Source organism: Camelus dromedarius, chromosome X, assembly GCF_036321535.1.
Source record: "Camelus dromedarius isolate mCamDro1 chromosome X, mCamDro1.pat, whole genome shotgun sequence".
NCBI lineage: Eukaryota > Metazoa > Chordata > Mammalia > Artiodactyla > Camelidae > Camelus > Camelus dromedarius.
The window spans coordinates 51,477,291-51,504,365 of NC_087472.1; the positions used below are offsets into that span (position 1 = coordinate 51,477,291).

Sequence of the window (27,075 nt, forward strand, 5' to 3'; positions counted from 1 at the left end):
GTTTTGGGAAGCAGCAGACTGGTATTTCAAAATGTGTAGATACTCACAGGCATATGCAGAATAGATAAATAAGATTTTACTGTATAGCACAGGGAAATATATACAAGATCTCGTGATAGCTCACAGCGAAAAAGAATGCAACAATGAATATATCTATGTTCATGTATAACTGAAAAATTGTTCTCTACACTGGAAATTGTCACAACATTGTAAACTGACTATAACTCAGTAAAAAAAAAAAAGAAGTCGTAAAGAGAAATAAGGGTGGATATATATTTATTAAAGGAACAATACAAGATAAGAATATTACAGTTGTTAACATATATGCACCCAATATAGGAGCTCCTATAAATGTAAAGGAAGTACCAACAGACAAAAAGTGGGAAATTGAGAGAACCAGAATCATAGTAGGAGACTAACACCCAGGTAACATCTTTTACAGATTTTCCAGACTGAAAATCAATCTGCCAGTGGAGAAACTAAATGACAAATAGAAGCTGACTGTGGAGCCCGAAGGGCCCAGACCTCATGCTAACCTCATAGTGGTTAAGTTGTATCCTGGGGTACGTGGCTATGGGGCTAAGGCTTCTGGGCCTGGTGCTTGCCCACTCTAGGGCAGGCCTAGGTCCCCTCAAAGCTGAATGCTCAGCCTCAGTAGTCCCTGGATCAGTGACAGTCTGCTGCTGTGTGGGTAAATCCCTGGTGCTAATAGGCTAGAAGTAGGACTCCAAAATTTTGCTTGCCAGCATCAATGTCCTTGTGGTAGAATAAGCTCTTGAGAATGGCTGCTGCCATTGTCTGTTTCCACAAGGGGAATCCCAGTTGCCTTTTGCCCCTATAAAGGGCTCTCCAAGATCAGCAAGTGGGTCTGACCCATGCCTCTTTTAATTTACTGCCTCTGTATTAAGACTCAAAGCTTGTGAAATTTTGCATCCACCCTTTAAAGCATAGTCTCTGTTTCCTACAGTCCTCAGATTCTCCCATATGCAATCTCTGCTGGCCTTCAAAACCAGACATTCTGGGAGCTCGCCTTTCTGGTTCAGGATCCCCAGTCTAAGGATCCTGATGTGGGTTCCTTATTTTTTTTGGGTAACCTCTGCAATTGTGATTATCCTCCCTTTTGTGAATCACCTACCTAAGGGTATGGGTCTTGTCAGTACAGCATCCCCACCCTTCCCACAGGTCTCATTGTAATTCCTTCTTTATATCTTTAGTTGTAGAAAATCTTTTCTACTAGTCTCCAGGTCATTCTCATAGATAGTTGCTCTGTAAAGAGTTGCAATTTTGGTGTGACTGTGGGAGATGTGAGCTCAGGATCTTTCTAATCTGCCATCTTAGCCACGCCTTTGGCATGACCACATAGATGGAAAACCCAGAAGTATCCACCAAAAAACTGTTAGAATGAATTCAGCAAAGTTGAAGATAGTTAATCAGTTTCATTTTTATACACTAACAGTAAACTACGGTGAGATAGAAGCTAAGAAAACAATGCCATTTACAATAGCATCAAAAATAAATAAAATATAGATGAATAAATTAAATCATGGAGATGAAAATCTTGTATAGTGAAAACTAAAAGGCATTGATGAAAGAAATTGAAGACATAAATAAATGGATAGATATCTTTTGTACTGTGATTGAAAGTATTAATATTGTTATAATGTCCATACTAACCAAACCTATCTACAGATTGAATACAATCCTTATCAAAATTCCAATGGCATTTTTCACAGAAATGGAGACAAATCCTAAAATTTGTATAGAGCTACAAAAGGCTATGAATAGCTAAATATATGTTGAGCAGAAGATCAAAGCTGGAGACATCACACTTCCTGACTTCCCTTATATTACAAAGTCATTGTAATCAAAATATTAGGTTGGCATAAGAACAGACACATAGACCAGTGGAACAGACTAGAAAGTCCAAAATAAGCCCATATGTATACTGTCAACTAATTTTTGAGAAGAGTGCCAATAATGTAAGATGGAAAAAGGATTGTCTCAATATGTGATCTCTGGAAAACTGGATATTCACATGCAAAAGAATGAATTTGGACTTTTATCTTACACCATTCACAAAATTAACTCAAAGTGAATTAAAGACAAATGTAAGAAATGTAAGACTTGAAATAATAGAACTCTTGGAATTAAACATAGGGAGAGAGTTACTTGACATTGATTATAGCGATGGCTTTATGGATATGATACCCCAAGCCTAGGCAACAAAAGCAAAAATAAACAATGGGACAATATCAAAATTAAAAACTTCTGCATAGCAAAGGAAACAATCAACAAAATGAAAAGGCAGTATAAGTAATGGGAGTAATTTATTTGCAAACTGTAATTCTGATAAGGGGTTAATTTACAAAATATATGAAGAACTCATATAACTCAATAGTAAAAAAAAAAATCCAATTAAAAAGTGTGCAATGGTCCTGATAGACATTTTTCCAAAGAAGAGATACATATGGCCAACAGACACATGAAAAGATGGTCAACATCACTAATCATCAGGGCATGCAGACCAAGACCACAATAAGTTATAATCTCACACCTATCAGAATGGCTATTATAAAATTACAAGATATAATAGGTTTTAGTGAGTCTGTGGAAAAAGAGAACACTTGTACACTGTTGATGGGAATGTCATTTGGTACAGACATTATGGAGTACAATATAGAGGTTCTTTTAAAAAAAAAACATATGACCCAACAATCCCACTTCTGTTTATGTATTCAAGGGAAACAAAATCACTGTTTTGAAGAATTATATGTACACCTATGTTGTTTGCAGCATTATTTACAATAGCCAAAATATGGAATCAGCTTGTGTCCATCAATAGATGAATGGAGAAAGAAAAATATGTACATAAGGGAATATTGTTCAGTTATAAAAAGAAGGAAATCCTGCTATTTGTGACAATCTGATGAACCTATAGGACATTATGCTAAGTGATATTAGCCCAACAGAGGAAGACAAATGTTGTATCATCTTACTTATAAATGGAACCAAAAAAAATTTAAACTCATAGAATCAGAGTGTTCAATGGTGGTTGCCAGGGGCTGGTGAGCAGGGGAAACGAGGGGATGTTGGTCAAAGGTTATAGATTTTAGTTATAAGATAAACAAGTTATGATGACCTAATGTACAACGTGGTGACTATACTTAATACTACCGTATTGCATAATTTAAAGTTGCTGAGGGAATAGATTTTAAGCATTTTCACTAAAAATATGTATATGAGGTGATGGTGATGAATGTGTTAATTAACTTGATTGTGGTAATCGGTTCACAATGTATGTGTGTATCAAATTCATCACTTTGTATACTTTAAATATATATAGTTTTGTCAATTACACCTCAATAAAATTGGGGAAAAAAGGTGCGGAGAGAAGTGGACATGCTGAAATAGCTATATTATGTGAGTCAGAACATGCAATGAAGGATAGCATTCTACAGGATGGCCCAGAGGACACCCCATTCACTAGGGCCATGAGGAATGCACTTGTGAGAGAGGCACTGGCATTGCTAAAAAGAATTCAGTAGTGGCTCTTTCTGCAGGCCAGGGTGACTAGGAAGGGCCATCACAAAATTGGATTTTATTATATCCATGGCAATGGTGAGGCTGCAAATAAAAGAGGCCAAGTGGGGGCGCTTAACTACCAGAATCCAGGAAGTTGTAATTACTGTAATAATCAGCAAGGTTGGTGGGGTGCCAATGGTAGCTTAACCCTGAGGGAGCTGAGGAGATGATTAACAAAACATGGCATGCCTGAGGTCAAAATATCTGTGCAGGTGATGAAACTACTACTTAACATCTGCAATCAGAAAAAGACAAGAATCTGAGGACTGTTGCTTCCACAAAAATTCATGATTCCTTGCACAGTACCTAGGTCTGAGCCAATATTAAAATCCAGAACTTATTGGAGATATGGCCAGGTCCCTATGAGAGAGAATTCTGCAAGTAGTATATATTGTAAAGATACCTCCAGTTCTTTCTCAATGGAACTTAGAACAATTTACTTGTACTGTGTTGAATACTGGGGAAATGGGAATACCTAGATAGTTTGAGGACTATTGGACACAAAACTTGACTTGACATTGATATTCAGAGGACTGAAACATCCTCGTGGTATCCTTCTTAGTAAGGACTTGGAAATATGTAATGGGTTGAATTGTGTCACCCCTAGGTTTATATGTTGAAGTTAATCCCCAGTACCTCAGAACATTACCTCTTCTGGAGATAACATCTTTACAGAGGTAATCAAGTTAAAATGCATTCATTGGGATAAACCTTAAACCACTATGACTTGTGTCCTTATAAAAATGGTTAATTTGGATGGACACAGAGACATGCATAGAGGGAGAACACCATGTGAGCATGAAGACAGTCATTTGTAAGCCAAGGAGAGAGTCATTCCCTCTTAGTACTCAGAAGAAATCAACTCTGTCAACATTTTGATTTTGGACTTCTAGCCTCCAGAATGGTAAGATAATGAATTTTTGTTGTTTAAGCACTCAGTTTGTGGTGGCTTGGGTATCTGCCACTTTGCTAGTCAGTCCTAACAAAGAAATACATGTGGACAGGAATAAACAGAGTCCTGGTTATAATTTAGCTTATAGTGGGTCTAATGGAGCTTGAAACCCTTCCCGGTAGTCATTCCCTCAATTCCTAAATGTATAGTTGCCAATTACATACTTGGCAGTTGAAATAGCCCTCTATATGGTACATGAACATGGGGTAGAAGTTTTATAGTGAGGAAATCCAAGTGGAAACCTTTGAAACTTCTCCTTCCTCTAGGAAAGAAATAAAAAACAATAAATTATCCCTGGGTCTAGTTGGCAATTATTTGTACAAATTTTAAAGATTTAAAGAATGCTGGGTTAATAGTCTCACTTATATCTCTGTTTAATTTGCCAGTCTGGCAATTGAGGAAACTGGATGAATCATGGAGAATATCTATAGACTACCACAAGGTCATCCATGTAGCAGCCCCAATTGTAACTGCTCTTCTGGGCATGATATCACTGCTAGATCATCTTAGTAAATTCTCAGGTGTACTGGTCTGAGCAGTAAATTATTTTCTATCCAATCAGAAAAGAGGAACAGCAACAGTTCAAACTTACATGGGACAGACAACAATATTCACTTACAGATTTTCTCATGGCTATGTTAAATCTTTCGTTCTCTCTCATGATATAGTCTAAAAATTCTGAAACACCTGGGCAACCCATAGAATACCACACTGATCTGTTTAATCAATGACATCATGCTCAGCAGGCAGGATAATACAGAAGGTAAATAGTATGCTGGAATGGTTTGTAGACACATGTATTCCAGAGAATGAAAGATAAATCCTAAAAATATTCAGGAACTTGAAACTTCAGTAAAAAATTTAGAAATCCAGTGGTGAAGGGCATGCTGAGACATTGGCGCCTTTACAGAAATGAAAAATTGCTGTATCTTGCATTTACTATTACACAGAAGGAAACAATGCTTTGTGGGCTTCTTTGGATTCTAGAGCCACATTCCACAATGAAACCGTTCCATTTACTGGGTGACACTAAAAGTGTCCAGATTTCAGTGGAGCCTGGAAACAGAAAAGGGTTTGCCAGCAAGTCCAAGTTGTGGTGTCAGTAGCCCTACTGCTTGTGTCACATAATCAAGAATATACTATGGTTTTGGAGGTGTCTATGGTGGGAAAAGATGCAAGGTGAAACTTATGACAGGCCCAGTGTGATAAAATCAATGCAAGTCCCTGGGATTCTGGAGTAAAGCCATGCCATCTATAGCATAGAATTATATTTCCTTTGAGAGACAGCTCCTGGCATGGTACTGGGCCATAATAGAGACAAAGTGCTGTACCACAGGGCACCAAATAACCATGCATCCAGAACTTCCAGTTATAAGCCAGGCTCTTTTGGATCTACCAAAAAGTAGAATCAGACAGGCCCAGCAGTTGTCCATCATGAAATGGACATAGTCATTCTGGGATCAAGTCTGAGCAAAACCAGAGGGTATAAATAAGCTGAGTTAATAGGTAACACAAATCTTTATATCATCCAACACACTTGCATCTGCACCCTCCCTCAGCTTGCACCTATAGATATATGAAAAGAAGAGGAAGCATGAGATTGGTTTGTAAATAGGTTAGCTATGCGGGTTCATGCTGAAAATGAATGTCACCTCCATTACATACTCAGTGATTGCCTTGAAGGAGTATAGCATCTGATCAAGGGATCTACCTTACAGTAAAGAAGTTGTGGAAGTGGGCACCTGACCATGAATTCCACTGGCTATATTACATATTGTGCTATCCAGAAGCAGTTGGCCTCAGAGATAGCTTGAATGACCTACTGAAGGCATAATGAAGTGTTAGCTTGAATGTCATACTATGCAAGATTGAGTGACACCCTTTAAGATACAGTATATGCATTAAATAAGAAACTTTTCTGTGATGTTTTGTCCTCAATAGGAAAAACATATATGCCCAGAAACCAAGGGATATACTCAGGAGTATATCCCTCACTATCACTTCCAGTGACTCACTGGTGACATATGTTCCTGTTGCATCAGCTCTGGCCACTAAAGAGTTAAAAGTCCTGAACCCAAAGAGGGACATATTCTTGCCAGGGGACACAACAGTAGCCATTGAAACACAAGTTATGGCTGCTCTCAGGGCACTTTGGACTCCTCATGCCTAGAATCCAGCTTTTGTGAAGAAGAGTTACCGTCTTGACAAGGGTAATTCAACCTAATGAAATGGAAGAGGTAGAACTACTTTTCACAATATGAGAAGGAAGGAATATCTGCAGATGCCTCATGATCCACTTGGGCATCTCTGGTTACTACTTTGCCCAATTTAAACTGTGAATGGAGTTTGAGGAGGGTATGATTACTAGGAGCTCAGACCCTTCAGGAATTAAGTTTGAGGTTATACTACTAAATAAGGCATCAAAACCTGTAGAAGCAGTGGCTGAGGGTGAGGAGAATTTAGAATGACTAGTATAAGAAGCCCACCAATTGTGGCCCTAAGATCAACTGCAGTGATGGAGGGTATAGTTTTTCCACTACCCCTTCTCTGTTAAATTTCCCCTAAGGAAGAGAAGCCCATGGGAAATTTGGAGGAGTGAATATGGATGGAGCAGTGGATTTGTACAGTGATAATCATGGGAATTTGCTGCTCAGATCTCACTTGAAGGGAGATTCTGATGTGAGGAGTGTAGTCACCTGACAACCTCTAGCTGCTGCAAATTTGAGATCTGCCAGTGTGCAAGTGGGCACCACACCCTCACTAGACTGCTCCCAGACAGTAATTGAGAACCATGGAGATACAAAGGCCAAGATATTGCTGCCCAACAGACTTCCGTGCTCCCCATTGATCTACTTGAAACCCTGTCTGAGCTACAGTGCAGTGTGAGGCTCTGCCTACACAGCTCTCCTTTCTTGCCTTTCTCCTTTCACAGAGGTCAGAACTGCATGGTAGTCTGATGGCTCTCCCCAACTACTTCTGCTCCCTTTCTCCTTTACCCCTCATAAGCGTTTCCCTCCGTAAGTCTCTTAGATGTCTCATTATGTTTTATCTTTTGATTATTGGAGGATCCCCGGGGCTTCAGAGGATAATGTCAGAGTGACATTTAAGGTGGAGGTTGAACACTGTAGGTGCCATTTACCAACTGTTTTGGAAGTATTTTTCAACCAAAATGGCTCTATCCATGAGTACTGACTGAATTTCAGTATTGAGTTTAAACATCATCCCTGTCTCTCATCTATTCATTTCTCCAAGCACCACTCTTCCTTTATAGGTAATTACTTTTATTATTTTATTTTATATCCTTCCAGAGTTTCTTTATGCAATATATACATGTATGAGTGTGTGTATATGTGTGTATATATATATATTCTCTCTCCTTACTTAAAAAAATACTATAGCTCATACAGCACCTTGATTTATTTCACTTAAATTTATACCAGACATCTTCTCATCTCACTACACAGAGAACTTCCTTATTCTTTTTCACATTCATATGACATTCCATTGTGGAGAAGTATTGTTATATATTCAACTAATCACATTGACAGATGATTGGATTGTTTCTAAGTTTTTTGTATCTATAATGTTTCAATGAAAATCTTTTTATGTTTCATTTAGGGCATATGTAAGGTTATCAAATGGGTTTTAAAATTAAATCTCTTTAAGAATTGGATATGAAATCTAGTAACTTTGAGAGTAAATGAAGCTCAAGGTTATAATAAAAGGACACAAAGTAGGCTGGATGAAGCTAAGGAGGTCGCCAAATTTATATCTATCAGTAACTGTCTGTAAATCTATCAATGCCATAGACTGAATGTTTGTATCCTCCTCAAAATTTGTATCGTAAAATTCTAATGCTCAATATAATATTAAGGTGGGGCTTAATACCTCAAAGGTAGGACCTTTAAGAGGTGCTCTAGGAGGGTGGAATCCTCACAAATGGGATTAACACTTTTATAAAAGAGACCCCACAGAACTCCCTAGTTCGCCTCCACTATGTGAGGACACAGTGAGAAGGGCCATCTGTGAATTGGAAGGTGGGCTCTTATGAGACATCATATCTTCTGGGGCCTTGATCTTGGACTTCCCAGCTTCTGGAATTGAGAAATACCTTTCTATTCTTTATAAGCTACTTAGTTTATGGTACTTTTGGTATAGCAGCCTGAATAGACTGTATCTATGTATCTATATATCTATGTATCTATCTATGTATCTATCTTTCATCCCACATCCTTTTCCTGATTTCAGGAAAGAATGTGACAAGCATATTCATGGATATATGTGAAATGGTTGATAAATGTCTGTTATTTTTTTAGGGAACTTGCAGTTTATCATTAAATAAAGTAATAAAGGAAAAAATGTCTAAAGGTAAATGATTGCATTTGGGACTCTGTGTATATATACACCAGGGGGATTGATACCTACATATAGCTCTCTATTTCTTTTAACACTGTGAAAGGTCTAGTTCCTTCCATTCTGTGTTTATTTTTTCTTAATGTAAAGTAAAAGAGACAATTAACTGAACATGACAAGGGCTTTCCAAAGAAGATTCCCAACTTTCAGCCTAAACTCGGAAATGTCTTCCAAAGTAAAGTGGTGTAGAATGCTGCAGTATTTTGGTTTCAGTAGTTCAGACTTTTAGTAAATAAAGCACACATCTCTATAAATCACCTTTATAAATTACACGTAAAAATTCAGCTCCTGGTGCTCACGGAAGACTTGTTTTTATTTATTACAGTTCCACAGAAGTAGAAATGCTCATTTGAGAGTAGCTAGTGTTAACTGTGGTAAGGCCATTCTGTGAAACAAAGTGCTCAGCTGTTCTTTAAAGCAGCTTGTGAATCCATTTTGCTTCAGGCTGAGGAATAAAGTAGAAAAAATTAAATTAAAAAAGTAGAACTTTATTTATCTTCTAATTATAGAGAGTTCCTGGTGTGTTAAAGACTACAATGAAGCACAGAATGTCATAGGTGGAAGGAAACTTAAATATCATTTTTATTATTTCTTACCTACCAAGTAAAAATCTGAAATGGAGTCAGCAATGTTCATGTTAAACAACTTTCCTGGGTGATTCTAATGTCCGCTGAAAGATGTGAAGTACTGAATAATAGTCCAACCACCAGCATTTGTGTAGGAATCAAGTCCTAGGTAATGTTACATTATGAATCTTAAGATCTCACGACTATTTTAGTGGACTAGAACTTCAAAAACTGATAATATAAAAATATAAAAAGTAGAATGCTGATAGTCTCTTCAAATTCTACCACACTAATACGAGTGTTTTCACATTTGCATATTTCTGTCTACTCTTTGTCTACAAACATGCAGGTTTTTGCTTAGTTACAAGCCCATAGTATTTTCCCCTCCTTCTTTCTCTCAATATTATAGTATAAACTTCTTTCTCTAATTCTAAAGGTTTCATAGTATTTGAATGAATGCATGCTATTTTGTTTCATATTTACTAAACCACTCTTCTAATTGTATACATTTAGTTTAATTCCAAAGTTTTTCTCTTACAGCCAGTATTGCAATCATCATCTTTATGCCTAGAGTTTTTTTTATGAGAGGATACACAAAATAAACATAACAAGTAAGTAAATTACATAGTGGAAGGTAGCAAATTTCACAGAAAAAGTAGATGAGGCAAGGATTGGCATGCAATGGTGGAGACTGTTGCAATTTTAAATAGTGTGGTTATATTAGCCTCATTGAAAAATTAAATTTTAAGCAAATATTAGAAAGAGAGAATTAACATTTTAGGTAGAGGAATGGGCCAGTGCAAAAGCCCTAAATAGTATTTCTGAGATGTTTGGAAGGATGCCAATGTGGCTTCATTAGATTGATGAAGAGGAAAATATGAAATAGGAAAGAACAGCAAGTCAGATTATCTAGGACTTTGTTGGCAGTTGTAAGCATTTTGACATTTATTTTGAGTGAAATGGTAAGGTATTAGTTTTTGTTGTTTTCAAATTAGTTTATTTCTCTTTGGTTTAATTTACCTATGTTAATTCTAAATACATTTAAATTAAGTTTATCAATTAAATTTATGTTTAATAAACTGCATCCATTTTATTTGTACAGCTTGCTGAATTCAGCAGATATATACACTTGTCAAAGCACTACCACAATTAAGATTCAGAGCATTTGAATCACTCTTAACAGGTGCTCTGCAAAGTTTTAAGCAGAGGACTGACATGATCTGATGTACATTTTCCAAAGGAACACTCTATTTGCAGTGCTGAGAATATAAAGGGGAATGATTAAAAGCAGGAAAATCTCTTAGGAGGCCACTGTAGTAATATAGGAGAGATATATAGTGGCTGGGACCAGGGTGACAGCAATATAGTTGATGAGAAGTGATCAGATTTTAGATACATCTTGAGGTAACAGGATCCAATAAGAGTTTTGAAAGAAAAAGAATTAAAGATGTCTCTAATGTATCCTAATCTTATTCTTGATCTTAATGAAAATATATCTTGACTTTATTTAACTGTTTTCTGTAAGTTTTTGATAGATAGCTATTATCAAGACAAGGGAATTATCTATTCCTTTCAAAATTAATGTTTTCATCTTAATTATTGAAATTTATAAAATATTTTTCTAAAGACCTATAATTCTAGTTTTCAAGAATAAAGTAGATAAGGATAGAATATAAAGGTGGGATGTTCATGTGATATTTCATGTTTCTATTCTAGTTTCAAAAGAGAAGACAATTGAAAGATGAGCTGTAGGCATTTTCATTTCCTGGGGGAAAAGCTTAAGTTTTATGACAGAAATAGGTATGTATCTGTACTGTTTAACTCAGTGTTTGACGTAGAATATTTGCTCAAGAAATATTTGTTGACAGATGAAACAAAGAAATGACGATGGACAATTTACTGAGTACCACAGATTATTCTAAATATATTCTAAATATAAATTTTCAACTTATAAAATAATAAAACCAGAGCTTGGTCTGGAAAATTTTCAAATTTAATCAGTCAAATATATATATTAACTATCTTCTACATGCCAAAAAATGTTCTGGGTGCTATGATTAATAAAAAGGATTTGGTTCCTGCCCTTGAAGGGCTTTCAGTCTGGTTGGAAGACAATATTAACATCAACCCAATGAATAGATAACAATAAGTGTCATAGGATTCTTAGGGGAAGTTGAGCTTTGAAGAAGACAACTACAGATGGGAACCCAATTGTAGAAAAAAAGGAGAATAATATAAGTGAAGTCATAAAGACAGTAATAACACTAATAAAGTCTTACCTTTGTTTTGGTACTCTAGCATTTACACAACTCTTTCACACCCACTTTCTAATTTGAACCTAATAGCAGTTTGTTCTAGTGAGTAGGTTAGGCATTGTTATTCTCATTGTCAGATGACTTAACCCAAATCCCACATGAAAAAAAGAAAAACAAAACTCTACTACTTAATGGTAGAGTTAAATCTCAAATCCATTTTTCCTGTCTCCTACAACTTAGAAATTGATAGAAAATAAGAGATAGCCAACAACAGTATGGATGAGAAAATAGTTTAGGGATACATATTTGGAAATACCTACAGAAAAGTGAAAATTGAAGCTATAATAATAGAAGAAAGCTTACAAAGATAGTATACAGAGAAGAGGACAAGTAAAAAAAAAAACTGAACCATAGGAAACAGCTTTGAGGTCTAAGAAGTAACAGAACTGAATATAGATAAATAGTGGTTAGAAAGGACAAAAGAAAACCAAAGTAGTAGAAATTCAGGAAAGCTGAGGGGGAGACACATTTCCAATGAAAGCAAGAGGTCACAAAGTAATGAGGATGGAGACAAGGCCATAGTACTTGGTAAAAGTTATTACAGGGGACTATTAATAGAGCACTTAAAAAATAACTAGAGAAAAGGGATAAGAAAGGAGAACTAAAGAGACAAAAGCACTTAGAAAAAAGTAAAAAATACAAAATTAGAATTACAAAGGTAGCTAATAAATGAACTAAAAACAAAGATAGAAACATATTAGAAAGAGGGGAGAGAGAATGATGCAGATGAATAAAATCTTCATCCATTTTGGAAGAAAACCAATAGAAAACGTGTACAACTGAGAAGAAACCATACAAATACATCATTTAGAGATATGGAAGTGACCAGCAAACAAAATAAAAACAAACTAACATTAATATGTACTTATGTCTTTCTCTATGTCTGGGCCATTACACTATACTAAATCTCATCATCAAATGCCATGAGATGGCTTCAAATTAAAAACAACTGTAGCTTTGGGAAAAAAAAAAAAAGGATCAAATTAGGTAATTACAGTGTCAGAAAAAAAAGTGACCTCCTAAGTCATGACTCTGTATTGTGTATACATCTTTGAATTCTTTCCAAAAACTCTAGAAATCAGAGTGGTACCTAAGAATTCCTCTATCCTTTCCTAAGAAGGATTCTATAAGGTTTTCATTCAATGTCATTATTATTTCTTGACTTCTAGTAGTTCAGTCATCTCTGCTACCTCATTAGGGGTATCCTTATTCCATCCCTATTCCATCCCTTTTCCAAGTCAATTATGGGAAAACATATGGCCTACTTCTCTCAGGCACCACTAGAGAACACCAAAACCCTCCTACTATGCTGTTCCACACCTGTTTCAATTTATAGTTCATCTAGGTTTGAGTCCTCATTTTGGAGATGAAGGAACAGGCCCAAAGTAGGAAAGGGACTTACTTATCTTATTTTATCATGAAGCAGCATGTGTTTCAGGGAAAAAAAAAAGTGTAAATTAAACCAGGCCCCACAGTTCTACAGTCCCTATCTGTTTAACTTGAACTTGTGTTTGGCTTATTTCAGATAGAATAAGTACTTTGAAGTGCATTCTAAATTTATGCAGATAACATCTACTTTCCTGGAATAACAACAATGAATCATCTTGTAGCCTCCTTTTTTGGATTTTCTAGTTATTTGATTGATCTTCTTTTGGCCCCTTAATTAACTGTAGAAATTGACAAGATGTTATTTAATCAAATGCCTAGTATTGAGTAAAATGCCATGTAACGTCTGTGCACTCAGTAAATGACAATACCTGCTAGAGAATGAAATAAGATATCAGTTGATTTTATTGAGCAGAAGGTGACAATTAAAATATTGATTGGTTTATTTATTGACTTAAACAATTTGTACTGAGTTGGTTTCTTTTACCTGTGTTCATATAGCCTGGATGAAATTAAAATCCATATGTGTCATTATTTTTGGAATCTTAATAATACTGGGGCTCCATGAATATGCAATAATACAATACCAGATCCTATACTAGGTACTTTATATTCTTCATTTTCCTATAAGGAATGTCCTGTTATTGCCCTATTTTACATTTGAGGAAAATAATGCTCCAAATGATAAAGAAAGTTCCCTAAAAGTATCCCACTATTAAGTGATAGAGTAAGGATTCAAATTAAAGTTGTCTGATTCCAAAACTATAGATAGTGGCCATTAAATTATACAACATGCATGGCACTTCCTATTTTCCAACAACTTTAATTATTTTGGGAGATATTAGGAAGTCTCTTTTTAAAAACGTATTTCAGTGCAATAAAACCTCAATTATCACAGTGCTCAGAAGTTTGGAGTTGATGACAATTTATTATTTACTGAGGACTAGTTTTTGTGGGTTTTTTTTTTTTTTAGTCCCCACTGAAAACTATCCTATGGAGAAGATAATTTCCACCAATATAGAAAGCCAAGAATAAATAAAAGAAATTACAGATATATTTGACTTTATAAAAATTAAAAAAAAATTGTATGGCAAAATAAACCATGAAAAAAATCAATGGATATATGACAGTTGTGGACAATCCAAAAAGAAGACAGATGAATTAATTTCTAAATACACAAAGAATGTTTCATAAATTGATAAAAAAGACATAAATAATGAGAAAAATAAACAAAGGATACAAAGAAATAATTCTGAAATTATTAAACTCAAGCAGACACAAAACATTCAAAAGATGTTAAAACTCAATAGTAATCAAGGAAACACAAATTAAAGTATCAATGAAGTAATTCTGTATCCATTAGAATGGCAAAAGTAAGAACCAAAACAGCTATTTCTGACCAGGATGGAGAGAAGTATGTATTATTTCATTGTCTTTAAATAAAATGGTAACAAACCTTCACTCTCTCTCCTGATCTCTGTACCACTCCTCCCATCCTCTAATCCTCCCCACCCTGTATGTGTGTGTGTGTGTGTGTGTGTATGTGAGTGTGCTTGAAAGTTTGATATAGTAAAGTAAATCTTGGAGAGAAGTATGGAATGATACATAGTAGGTTGTTGATAAGTGTTATCTACGGAGGAGATAAGAGGAAGCAATGAGTGAAAGTAGAAATGGGGAGTGGGGAGAAAACAAAATTAAAAGACTGAAGTAAAACTAATCTGAATGTAAAATATCCCATTACACAAAATTATGTATGTGGTCATAAATAAGTTGGAAATAAAAACAATAACATTAGATATATATCTACTGGCTTAGAAGGATGACCAGGATAACATTGAGTGATAAGGTAAGCTATAAAGTACTGCATATGAATAGTTTTATTTTAGTCAAAACAAATTATCTATTTATCAATCTATCTGCTTACATATGTTTCTAAATAGAAGAAGATGATATAAATGAAAAAGGGACACCAGGTTGCTAACATAGATTACTGCAAGAGGATACAAGTGTAGGGAACTATGGAGTAGGCATGAGGGTATATAATTTTCTTTATATATTTGTATTGCTTTATTTTTTGTAATAAATTTGTATTACTTTTATTACTAAAATGCATAAATAAAAATTAATCATACAGAAAGAAAATCAATAAGGAAACATTGGTTTTAAATGACACATTAGACAAGATGAACTTAACCAATATATACAGAGCATTCCATGCAAAATTAGTGAAATGCACATTATTCTCAAGTGCACATGGAACATCCTCAAGGATAAATCATGTTAGGCTACAAAACAAGTCTTAATAGGTTTAAGAAGAAATAATTCATATCAAACTTTTTTTTTCAACCACAGTGGCATGAAATTAGAAATCAATTACCAGAAGAAAACTGGAAAAATCACAGACATGTGGAGATTAAACAACACGGTATTGAACAATGAATATTTCAAAGAAGAAATAAAAAGAGAAATCAAAATATACCTTGAGACACATAAAAATGGAATTACAACTTACCAAGACACTTGGAATGCAGTAAAAGCAGATCTAAGGAGGAAGTTCATAATGATAAATGCCTGCCTCAAGAAACAAGAAAAATCTTAAGTAAACTAAATTTACACCTCAAGGAACTAGAAAAAGAAGAGCAAACTAAGCCCAAAGTTAGCAGACAGAAGGTAATAACAAAGATCAGAGAAGAAATAAATGAAACAGAGCCTAAAGGAACAATAGAAGAGATAGTGAAGCTCAGAGCTGGTTCTAGAAAAAGATTTTTAATAAAAGATAAATCTTTGCTAGACTCACCAAGAAGAAAATATAGCTGATTCAAATAAAATCAGACATGAAAGAGGAGACATCTGCTACAACAAATACAACAGAAATACAAATGACCACAAGAGACTACTACATACAAGTATACACTGACAAATTGTACAACTTATAAGAAAGAGATAAATATATGACATACCAAGTCTGAATCATGAAGAAATAGAAAAGCTAAGCAGACTTACTACTAGTAAGCAGATTGAACCAGTAATCAAAAACCACTCAACGAACAAAAGTCTGGGACCAAACAGCTTCACTGGTGACTTTGACCAAATATTTAAACAATTAATGCCAACCATTCTCAAACTCTTGCAAGAATAGAAGAGGAAGTAACACTGCCAAACTCATTTTATGATGCCAGCATTACTCTGATACCAAAACCACACAATAACACCACAAGAAAAAAAGAGATCACTATCCCTGATGAACATAGATGCAAAAAATCCTCAATAAAATGTTAGCAAATTGAGTTCAACAATACATTAGAAGAATCATATACCATGATCAAGTGGGATTTATTCTAGGGATGGATGGATGGTTTAATATCAGCAAATCAATCAATGTGATATATTGCATTCATAAAATGAAGGCTAAAAACATATGGTCATCTCAATAGACTTAAAAATCATTTAACAAGATTAAACATCTATTTATAACAAAAACTCAATAAAGTGTTCCATAGGGAACATACCTCAACATAATAAAAGTCATATATAAGAACCTCACAGATAACATAATATTCAGTGATATCAAATGAAAGCTATTCTTTTGAGATCAAGAACAAGGAAAGGACGCCACTCTCACCACTTTTATTCAACATACTATTGGAAATCCTGGCCTGAGTAGTTATGCAAGAGAAGGAAATAAAAGACATCCAAATCAGAAAAGAAGTAAAACTGTTACTATTTGGAGATGACTTGATACCATATATAGAGAATCCTAAAGACGCCACCAAAAATAGTTCAAACTAACAAATATATTCAATAATGCTGCTGGATACAAAATCAATATGCAAAATTCCATTGCATTTTTCTACACTAATAATGAACAACAGAAAGAGAAATTAAGTAAACAATTCCATTTACAGTTGCATCAAAAATAATAAAGTACCTAGAAATAAACTCAACCAGGGAGATGAAAGACCTGTTCACTGAAAACCATAAGGCAACAATAAAAGAAACTGAAGAATACACAAAAAATGGAGAGCTATTCTATGCTTATGGACTGAAAGAATTAATATTGTTGAAATGCCTGTACTCCCTAAAGCAATCTACAGGTTCAACGCAATCACTATCAGAATTCCAATGGCATTTTTAACAGAATAAAACTAACAATCCTATAATTTGTGTGGAACCATAAAAGACCCCAAATAGCCAAAGAAGTCTTGAGCAAAAAGAACAAAGCAGGGCGCTTCAAGCTCCTTGATTTAAAACTATATTACAAAACTATAGTGATCAAAACAGCATAGTTTGGGCATAAAAAAGAGACACTTAGATCAATGGAACAGAATAGAGAATCCAGAAATAAACCCATGCAGATACTGTCAATTAGTTTACAACAAATGAGCCAAGAATATACAGGGGAAAAGACAGTCTCTTCAAAAAATTGTGTTGAGAAAACTGGACAGCCAAATGGAAAAGAATGAAAATGGACCATTATCACAAACCATACACAAAAATCTGCTCAAGACAAATCAAAGACTTGAATGTTAAGACCTGAAAACATAAAACTCCTAGGAGTAAACACAGAGAAGCATCTCAACATCAGTCTTGGTGATGATTTTTGGGATTTAACAGCAAAAGCAATGACAAAAAAAAAAAAAAAACACTAAATAAGTGGGACTACATCAAACTAAAAAGCTTCTGCATATAAAAGAAGCCATTAACAAAATGAAAAGACAAATCTACAGAACGGGAAATAATATTCGCAAATCATATATCTGATAAGGGGTTAACATAAAATATATATAAATAATTCATACAACTCAATAGCAAAATAAAAATTCAATTAAAATATGGGCAAGGGATCTGAACAGACATTTTTCCAAAGAAGACACACTGATGACCAACAGACACACGAAAAGGTGCTCAAAATCACTAATCATCAGGGAATTGTAAATCGAAATCACAATGAGATATCACCTCAAATTTGTTAGAATGGCTGTTATCAAAAAGACAAGAAATAAGTGTTGGTGAGGATGTGGAGAAAACGGAACCTTTGTGTACTGTTGGTGGGAATGTAAATTGGTGCAGTCACCAGGGAAAGTAGTATGGAGGTTTTCAAAAAATTGAAAATAGGACCAACATATGACCCAGAAATTCCACTCTTGGGTATTTATGTGAAGAAAATGAAAACAATAACTCAGAAAGATATACGCACTCTCATGTTCATTGCAGCAATATTTAAGATGGCCAAGACATAGAAACAATGTAAGTATCCATCAATTGATTAATAAATAAAATTGTAGAATATATATATGTATATATGTATATTCACACACACACACACACACACACACACACACATTGGAACATTATTCAGTCATAAAAAGAAGGAATTCTTACCATTTGCAACAACATGGATGGAACCTGAGGAATTACACTATGTGAAATGTTAGACAGAAAAAAGACAAATACTGTATGATCTTGCTTATATGTAGAAACAATTAAAAAACCCAAAACAAAAACAGAAAAACAGAGATACAGAAAAACTGAGATACAGGGAACAGATTGGTTGTTGTCAGATGTGGAGGTGGTGGGGAGTAGACAAAATGGGTGAAAGGGGTTAAAAAGTACAAATTTCCAGCTATAAAACAAATAAGTCATGGAGATACAACATTTAGTAGGGTAACGTTAGTTAATAATACCATATGTATATTTGACAGTGCTAGGAAAGTAGATTTTAAGTTTTCATCACACATAAAAATATTTTGTGACTATGCACATTGATGGAGGTTAACTAGACTTATTGTGATGATAATTTCTAAACAGATATAAATATCCAATCATTATGTTGTATACCTGAAACTAATATAATGATGTATCTCAATTATTTCTAAATAAAAAAATAGAAAGAAAAAATTAGAATGGAAAACAAAACACTTTAAACTTAACACTCTAGTTTTCCACCTCAGTAAGTGGAATATAATGAATTCTTCATCCATAGTGGAAGATCATGTCAAGCTTTACAAACATAATTTCAAGTGTGAATTCTTTTAATCCAGGAGTATAAACAGAGGTGACATTGAAACAAGGCACTAGCCTTACTTATGTGCTGCTATGAGAACCAACAGGACTCTGGTGGAAGGAGTAAGGGCATGGTTCTTCAAACTCATACTAAAAGAGACCTAAGATACATGACACAGTCTCATCATAAATTCCCCACACACATGCAAGAAGGATACATATGTTTCCTTTTCAGACATCCTCTTAGAATGTAAACTGTTCTATTGTGACTTCTCTGCCCCACTTCCAAAATGTTTGTTGTTTGGTCATTTTAGTCTAATATTGCTAGAGTAGAAATGCTTGGGTAAATGGATGTCAGAAGCCACTAGGGTGATATGATCTGCAGCTCTTTTAGAGAGCCCAAATTTCTTAACTGATCAAATGTAGGCCACGTGCTGCTTTTGGAACTGCAGATAAAGGAATGATAAAACAGATCAGGTTCACTATTGCATGGAGCCTGATTTCAAATGATGAATATAATTAATAAGCAAATAAATAAATATAGAATTTTATATAAAGATACATTCTATGAAGAGGAATAAAGTAAGATTCAGGGTTAGAAGAGTGACTGGAGTATTGTTGCAAGAGGGGATGACGTAGGATATGCTAATCAGGGAAGGTTTCTCTAAAGAGATAATATAATATTTAATCTGAAAAACTAAATGATGAGAAGGATTAGTCATGCAAAGATCTGGGGAGAAGCATTCCAAGCAGAGGGAATAGCATATGCAAATGCTTGGCAAGAAAACAATCTTAATGTGTATGAGAAACAAAAAGAATGCTAGTTTGCCTAGATCATAAAATGAAATGGAAAATTGGTTCAAGATGAGGATGGAAAATAGGCAAGGACTGAATAATGTAGGCATTGCAATCCAAGGTAAGACACCTAGTTTATTCTGAATGTAATGAGAAACCACTAGAGTGTTTTAAGCAGTGGAGAGTAGAGGTAGCAAGATTAGTATTTCAGCAGTATTTCAGCAAAGAGGATGATGATGATGGGGACCACTAAGGTGGTAGTGATTGAGATGGAAAGAAGTGAACTGATCCATGATAGATTTTGGAGTTATGGTAGACAAGTCTTATTGATTGATTACATGTGGGGGATGAGGAGAAGAGCAGAATCACAGATTACATCCAGGTTTTAAAAGATCAAATGAGTGGACAACAGTGCCACTTACTAAGGTGGAGAATACTGGGGAAGAATAGGTTTTAGGATGAGTTGAGTATTATTGGAATATGTTAAGTTTGAGATGCCTAGTAGATTCTATACTGAAAATTTCAAGTAGTTGATTAGATATAAATAATTTAGGATTCATTGGAGAGACCAAAGCTGAATATATTAATTTTGGGGTCATCAATACATAGATGGTATTTAAAACTATTGAATTGGATGGACTCACCAAGGGAGAATTTTAGATAGAGAAGGCCCAGGACCAAGTCTTATATCATACCAACATTAAAGGGGAAGAACAGTAGGATACAATAAAGGTGGTGAAATACAACTAGTAAGTAGGGAGAAAAACAGGAAAGCATACAATCAAGTAAAGTAAGTGTTTTTAAAAAGAAGAAAAGGTTGATTTAAATGCTGCTGGATTGTAAAGTAACATGAGGAGAGAAGAGAAACCAGAATATGTGGCTACAAAAAGTATTTGGTAATCTTGAAAAGAATAGTTTCAGTTAAGTGATAGGGATGGAAGATCCTAACTGGATGGTAGTCATGCAGACAGAAGTGTATTAAAGAGACTTAGTATGAATATATACAAGCCCAGAACATGCCCTGAAAATTGTTTCTTACAATTAAAATTAACCCTTGGCTCCAACTTGTTTTCTTGTATTTTACTTATTTTTCATAAAAAAATGCTTTTGGAAAAGAATTCAGCTTTTTGAGGGTCCATTTTTTTCATTTACCTTAAAATTATCCACAAATATATTTTCATTTCATATAAATTTTGTTGCTCTATTGGCTATCCACTCATTAACTCAATCTCTAAGACTGACCCCTGAACAAGGGAGTCATTAATCAGCTTTGAGTATCAAAGCTGACATATTAAGTCCAGCAAGAGAAATTCAGGCTTTTTGAGAGAGATAAAAGGATTTATAAATCCCTCCCCCAAATGGAAGATATATGAAGAGCAAATGAAGATCAATACATAAAATTTTATTATAAACCAAGGATAGAAAAACTTGAAACACAAGGTAAAGGGAGATTCTCACTGATCTAGAAGATACTAGAAGCCCTTTGAGAAGGAAGAATAAGAGGACTGGGAGGAATAGGAGAAAAGGAGGGAGAAAATTAATTAATTATAAGGATCAAGGTCAAGAATCAGCCACAATATACAGATGTTCTGAGTTTAGCAGGACAGATAGCATCAGACCTACCATGCTAAGAATAGACAACACTGTGTGAAAGCAGAGGAAACAGAGACCAGAAACCATTCAAATGAATGCACCTCAACCAAAAATCGGAGAGCCAGCAAGGGAGGACAACAATGGAACAGGAGCTCTTCTATCCAAAATGAGATGTCTAACTAAGCTTCCCCTTACAGCCAGGTTTTGGAAGAAAGGGGATTGAAGGGGAGATCCTTGGGAAGTGAGAAATAGAAACTCTGAATTTCCAGAGTATCTCCAAAAAGACTGGATTAACCTCAAAGAGACTGTTATAAACCAAAGAAGACCTAGTCACTTCTGGCAAGTTAACATCTTTTCCTGATTAGCAGTAAGAATGACAGTTCATAAAAAAGTTTATTTAGTTCAGATATGGATTAAACAATTTTTTGCATATCTGTATCCTAGTATGTTATTTTTCTACCCTGCTATGTCTGAATTTTGGTTGAGTTTTTGCTATATTCAGCAACCTCCTAGGAAATGTCTTTATATCTCACTTAAATCTGTCCTTTAGAAGTTTTAGTCAATTTTCATTTTTGTTTAATCTTAAGTATAAAATAGTTAACCACTTTTGTAATATGACTCTTTTTACAAGTAATTATAAATGTTTTCTTAAATCACAAGCCAATTCTCTGCTCCAAAGTAAATATTATTCTTCACTTTTTGGCATTTGTTTTGCAACTTTTGAGTCCTTTTGAAGTACTCTTCATCTTTCTCATCTGTGAGACCTAAACTTGTCAACATTCCAGTAAAAGAGAACTACTCTTTAGAAAAAATATAAATTTAAACTTTTAAAATCTGTCATTTTTGATCCAATTTTTTCTAAAGATAAAACAGGAATAAACATACCAAAGGAGCATATCTCGGTTTTGGAGGTGGAGGAGGCATCTGGCACTGACAGAGACGTTTGACCCTAGGTGATGGCAGTAAAGGCTCACAAGGAGGTAGTGGTGGTCTTTCCCTTGATGGAGGAACTCTACCTGCACCTATTTTTTTTTCTTTTTGTTTGAATGTAGTCCTTCTGGATGGCATTTTGAATTCTCTCTTTAGATTCTGTGCTTCCTTCTTTGAATCTGTAGATGTGGCATCTGATTCATCAGCTTCTCTCTTTTTAGGCCCAAGTTTATACAGTGACTCTTCAGATTCAGCATCTGAGCTTCTGACTATTTGGGGCTTCTTTAGGTCTTTCTTGGAAGACACATCAGATTCAGCATCAGTAGACTCTACGTCCTTTATTGCATCCTTCCTGGCGCCTTTCTTTGAATCTTGCATAATTTTCTTTGCATCTTTTCTATCCTTCTTTGACTCCCAGTCAGACTCAGTTTCAGTAGACTCTTCAGACTTCATTGCAGACTTCTTTTTGACATCTTTCTTTGAACCTTTCTTCTCCTTTGAATCTTTTTTACCCTTTTTAAAATCCCTTTCAGATTCAGAATCAGCATCAGTAGAACTGGTGTCCTTCTTGACATCCTTTTTCTTGCCAACTTTCTTTGAATCTTTCTTACCCTTCTTTGAATCTTTCTTTGCATCCTTTGAGTCTACAGATTCTGCATCAGTAGACTCTGCATCCTTCTTGGCATCTTTTTTCTTCTCATCTTTCTTTGACTCTTTCTTACCTTTCTTTGCATCCTTTGAGTCTACAGATTCTGCATCAGTAGACCCAGCATCCTTCTTTGCATCCTTTTTCTTATCATCTTTCTTACCATCTTTCTTACCCTTCTTTGAATCTTTCTTTGCATCCTTTGAGTCTCCAGATTCTGCATCAGTGGACCCAGCATCCTTCTTTGCACCCTTTTTCTTATCATCTTTTTTACCATCTTTCTTACCCTTCTTTGACTCTTTCTTTGCATCTTTTGAATCTACAGATTCAGCATCAGAACCCTTCTTTGCATCCTTTTTTGCATCCTTCTTTGGAGGCTTCTTTGAATTGTTCTGTGAGTAATTCTTTAACCACATATCAAATTCCATGGGTTCAGCACCAGACTCTTCAAAACACATCACTGAATCCATATTTGAACTACTTTTTGAGCTAGTCTCTGATTCGACATCCAAATTGTGTTTTGAGCTCTTAGAATACTTCTTTGTACATATGGATTCAATATCTGTCTCCTTGGAATTTTTTGAATCTCTCTTATCCTTTTTTTGATGTTTTATTGAGATTGAATTAGAATATTTGGATTCTGGGATTGTTTCTGATTTACACTTTGACTTCTCAGATAGTTTACTTTCATGGGATGATTTTGATGGAGTATTATCTGTTTCATTTCCTCTTTTAGGTTTATCATCATTTACTGTTTTCTTGTATTCTGGAGTTGTTTCATGTGAGCCTGTATTTTTTTTGGAAACTTTCTTCAGAGTTGTTCCTTTATTGTCATCTTTGGACCTTTTAGTTTGTGCCTTTTTAGGATGGGTTATAGGAGAATAAGGATGTCTGAATGAAGTCTGTCTCCTGACAGTTAAGTAAATAGATGGCCTCGGAAAATTTTTTCTTAAAGAATGCCTTATCCATATATGAGCTGGCTTCTGAACTTCCTCTAAATTTCTTTTGTCATGTCTCTGAAAAGATTGATTAGAATAATGATAAGCTTTTTTTGAACAAGTTATATCTTTTTATATTGAATCCAAGAAATAATCTAGCTTTTCAATAACTATCTATTAAAAATTGCATTTTTTTTTCTTTTTCAGCGTTCTGTGTGTGTTTGTTTGTGTATGTGAGATAATTCCATTTTGGAAATAAAATGAATTTAGGAGAAACCTTAGAGTTTCCTCAGTGATTCATATTGGGATCAGAGTAGGCCTACAATGATCCATGACATTTCAGGTCCTGTCCTCATAACTGATAGTAGGTTCCCTTTGGAGTCCTACCTGGAAAGCTCTTTTGAAACATTTTGTGTACCCTTCAGCCCCAAGTTAGATAAGAAATAAGCTGATGCCCTTGAATATTGTCATAATAATTCTTGTGATATGCTATGATTCTCTAGGCTTGAGGCCTAGCCTGATTTCTACTCTTGCTTTCCAGGTCTCTGATCAAATTGAAAGCCTAAGTTTCTTCTAAGAAGAACTTCCAAAAACAAAGACATAAAATAAAACAAGTGTTTTATCCACATTAATTGGTTTAGCAGTAGTGTATTTTTTTCACTCCCACCCAAACTTTTGTCAAATCTGGTTGTCATAGTGGCCACATAGACTAATTTTACATTTACTTGTTATAATCCTTCAACTATCCAGTAGGGACATCACCAGTCAGTGAAATGGTTATATGGGCTTAAAGGAAAACTGTAAAGAGAAGGATGAAACTTGGATCTCTACAAATGTAATAAATGGTCCTTGAATAAAGCATTGACTGTAACTCTGCTTTGGGAGATGCTTTAAAGTATATTCTGACATCACCATGGGTGAGCTCTGTAGGCTACTGCTTCTGTTACTTGATAGATTAACAGATTAACTCCATTTTATAAAAACAGTAGAAAACTTGAATCTCTGTGTATCTAGTATGTGAATGCCAGGTTAAAGAACATGGAGAGGCCTTGAAATCTCATCAAGATTGGCTCTCTTTCTAGGATTCAAATTTTAGATATTTTTGCAGCTGGTAAATATTTCCTGAGAGATCCCATCAGTTGCAGCATTAGACTCTCCAGCTTGCCTAGCCTATGTGCTATATAATGCCTTTGAAATGGAGAACCACATATAAATAAAAGTTTAATCTGAAATAGTTGGGGGTAATCTGCTTTACAGAGAATCATACATTTAAAATATATGATTCCAATAGGTAGCAAAATTCAAATGACTTATATTTTATTTATATTTATACATTCTATCATCTTAGATTTAGTTAAAAATGACCTTTTCAATACTTACAGGAACTGTGATTTGTAATTCTGAAGGTCTTGATCTCTTTTTTCTACCTGGCTGGGGTGGTTTGGGAAATGTTAAAGTGAAGTATTGTTGATTCCATAATTTTCTGCTTGACTCATTGACTGAAATGACAGAAGATAATAAACAGTTTGCATTAATAACCAAACTTTCATCAGCCATGAAATATTCTTGAGTAAAAAATATATTGCTTAATTAAATTAAATTATAAATAAAAATATACCTTTCCTCCTGGAGTTTTTATTTGCATATTTGCATATCAGTTAGGGGGAAAAAGCAGATTTCTCCATGTGGCAATACATTTTGCTAACATGACATTTATACTTTTATGTTCTAGATTAAACCAGTTTTCACAACAGTTACTTATATCATAATAGTTGCAATAATACAATCAAACAGTAGGAATGGAATGTAGGGAGGATTCCTGGATCCTTAGAAACATCTCCAACATTTCCTTTATCTTGCTTTTCTTCTTTATGTAATTTTGGCTAGATTGCAGCACATATGATTTATTTTTTTTTAACTTCTATTTTTAACTGAAGTATAGTCAGTTTACAATGTTGTGTCAATTTCTGGTGTACAGCTTAATGTTTCAGTCATACCTAAACATACATATATTCATTTTCATATGATTTTTCATTGTAAGTTACTCCAAGATATTGAATATAGTTCCCATGATACACAGTAGAAACTTTATCTATTTTACATATAATAGTATTTGCAAATCTCAGACTCCCAATTTATCCCTTCCCACTCATTCCCCCTGGTAATCATAAGTTTATTTTCTGTCTGAAAGTCTGTTTCTGTTTTGTAAATAGGTTCATTTGTGCCTTTTTTTTTTAAAGATTCCACAAATAAGTGACATCATACAGTATTTTTCTTTCTTTCTGGCTTACTTCACTTAGAATGACAATCTCCAGAACTACTCATGTTGTTACAAGTGTCATTATTTTATTCTCTTTTATGATTATTATTCCATTGTATAAATACACCATAGCTTCTTTATCCAGTCATCTGTCAATGGACATTTAGGTTTTTTCCAATTCTTGCCTATCGTAAATAGTGCTACTATGAACATTGGAATGCATGTATCTTTTTGAATTAGAATTTCCTCTGGATATATACCCAGGAGTGGTATTGCTGAATCATAGGACAAGTCTATTTTTAGTTATTTGAGGAATCCCCTTACTGTTTTCCATAATGACTGCATCAAACTACATAACCACCAGCAGTGTAGGAGGCTTCCTTTTTCTCCACACCCTCTCCAGCATTTATCATTTGTGGACTTTTTTTTCTATCTATTATTGAGTTATAGTCAGTTTACAAGGTTCTGTCAATTTCCAGATTAGAGCACAATTTTTCATTTATACATGAACATACATATGTTCATTGTCGCATTCTTTTTCACTGTGAGCTACCACAAGATCTTGTATATATTTCCCTGTGCTATACAGTATAACCTTGTTTACACTGCTGGCAGGAATGCAGTTTGGTGCAGCCACTGTGGAAAACAGTATGGAGATTCCTCAAAAGACTAGGAGTAGACTTACCATATGACCCA

The 27,075-nt window shown here is 34.6% G+C and overlaps 1 protein-coding gene across 1 annotated transcript in view; it reads right to left on the bottom strand.

Annotated features, from left to right (window-relative positions):
* The window catches only part of CYLC1 (cylicin 1), a gene marked incomplete at its 5' end in the record, with an annotated part of 89,234 nt that extends 62,558 nt beyond the window's left edge, over window positions 1–26,676 (bottom strand). The window contains 3 exons of the mRNA XM_064483183.1: window positions 22,491–24,197; window positions 25,500–25,618; window positions 26,640–26,676. Coding sequence (XP_064339253.1) covers window positions 22,491–24,197; window positions 25,500–25,618; window positions 26,640–26,676 — 1,863 coding nt within the window. The remainder of the gene's footprint in view (window positions 1–22,490; window positions 24,198–25,499; window positions 25,619–26,639) is intronic.
* Between the last annotated feature and the right edge of the window lie 399 nt (window positions 26,677–27,075).